The sequence below is a fragment of the Octopus bimaculoides genome, chromosome 30, assembly GCF_001194135.2.
Source record: "Octopus bimaculoides isolate UCB-OBI-ISO-001 chromosome 30, ASM119413v2, whole genome shotgun sequence".
Classification (NCBI taxonomy): Eukaryota; Metazoa; Mollusca; class Cephalopoda; order Octopoda; family Octopodidae; genus Octopus; species Octopus bimaculoides.
In genome coordinates, this window is record NC_069010.1 from 3,757,841 (window position 1) to 3,759,333 (window position 1,493).

General features: G+C 39.6%; 1 protein-coding gene across 1 annotated transcript in view; it reads right to left on the reverse strand.

The window, feature by feature from the left end:
- Positions 1-1,493, reverse strand: part of LOC106877434 (leucine-rich repeat and WD repeat-containing protein 1) — an 8,414-nt gene that overhangs the window by 3,568 nt on the left and 3,353 nt on the right. The window contains exon 2 of the mRNA XM_052978081.1: positions 870-1,188. Within this exon, the coding sequence (XP_052834041.1) occupies positions 870-1,188 (319 nt within the window). The remainder of the gene's footprint in view (positions 1-869; positions 1,189-1,493) is intronic.

Here is a 1,493-nt window from a genome sequence, read left to right on the forward strand (position 1 = left end):
AAACACAGACACACACATACATATATATATATGCATATATACGACGGGCTTCTTTCCATTTCCGTCTACCAAATCCACTCACAAGGTTTTGGTCGGCCCGAGGCTATATAGTAGAAGACACTTGCCCAAGGTGCCACTCAGTGGGACTGAACCCGGAACCATGTGGTTGGTAAGCAAGCTATACCATATTTCAAGAGCTTTTGCTTTTTCATCAGCATCCGTCCAACTCATTAACCATCCACAAATTCATTACCACTAAATATAGCAGGGTAATGTTATTGGATATATCAATTTTACACATTAAACATTCCTGAAAGCTGGTACATAAATACTTGTAGGGACACCGTATTTCATTATGCAACCATGATATACTACATAGTATATTAAATGCTTTTATAAGTCAATGAGGTGTTCTACTGACCTGGGGTTATATAATAACAACAAAAACAAAGAAAATTACTATTTTTAAATCTCACAATGTGAGATATTCAGGAACAGTACTTTGTAGTAAAGATTATTTGCCAACATAACCTGGCAGTCCTGGTTTAAGACTAATGTTGCTGTAATTTAGCCCCTGGAGGCATTGCTTCCAGCTGGCTATATGATACTTGCCCAAGGTGCCATGCAGTGGGACTGAACCTGGAACCATGTGGTTGGTAAGCAAGCTATACCATATTTCATGAGTTTTTGGTGTAATTTAGCCCCTGGAGACATTGCTTCCAGCTGGCTTTATGACACTTGCCCACGATGTCTCCTGGGACTAAATTACAGCAACATTTGGCCTAAACCAGGACTGCCGTGTTATGTTGGCAAACAATCTTTACTACAAAAACAAAGAAATATATTGAAAAATTCATCGTTAATCTTACCACAAACATTTGCTCTGGAATCTTTAAACTTCCAACCGAAACAACCGTTTTCAGTTCCAGCCAACAACCAGCTTGTGGCTTCACTATACACCATGTTGACGACATTCGCTGGACTTTCTAGGACTATTAACTGGACATGTTTGGTGAAGTAATCCGGAAAACTGGGAACACCAATGTCCCACAAAATGATTCGACAGTCATCAGAACCACTGAACAGCCATGTTGCTCGTGACGGATGAAAGAGTAGACAGGTGATGCACTTCTTATGGCCTGTGATATTAGCATAAATAACCAGCTGAGATGGATGCAGTAGTTTGATCTGTTGAAGATTAACAAAATACAACACAATTAGATATATATATATATATATATATAAACAATATATGAGTATAGGTACATCTCTATAAGATGTACCCGGTGCAAGCTATGGACACATAAGAGGTGCAGCAACATCAAAGGCAGGTTAACTAGCAAGTTAGTTTTTGTTTGTGGCAGATGTTCAGGTGCAATAAAGACTGTAAACAAACAGGAAACAACTTCTATCTCATTCCAGGGTGAAAAACTAGAGGTAGTCGATAGCTTCCGCTCTCTGGGTGACCAAGTTAGTAGTGGGGGTGGGTGCGC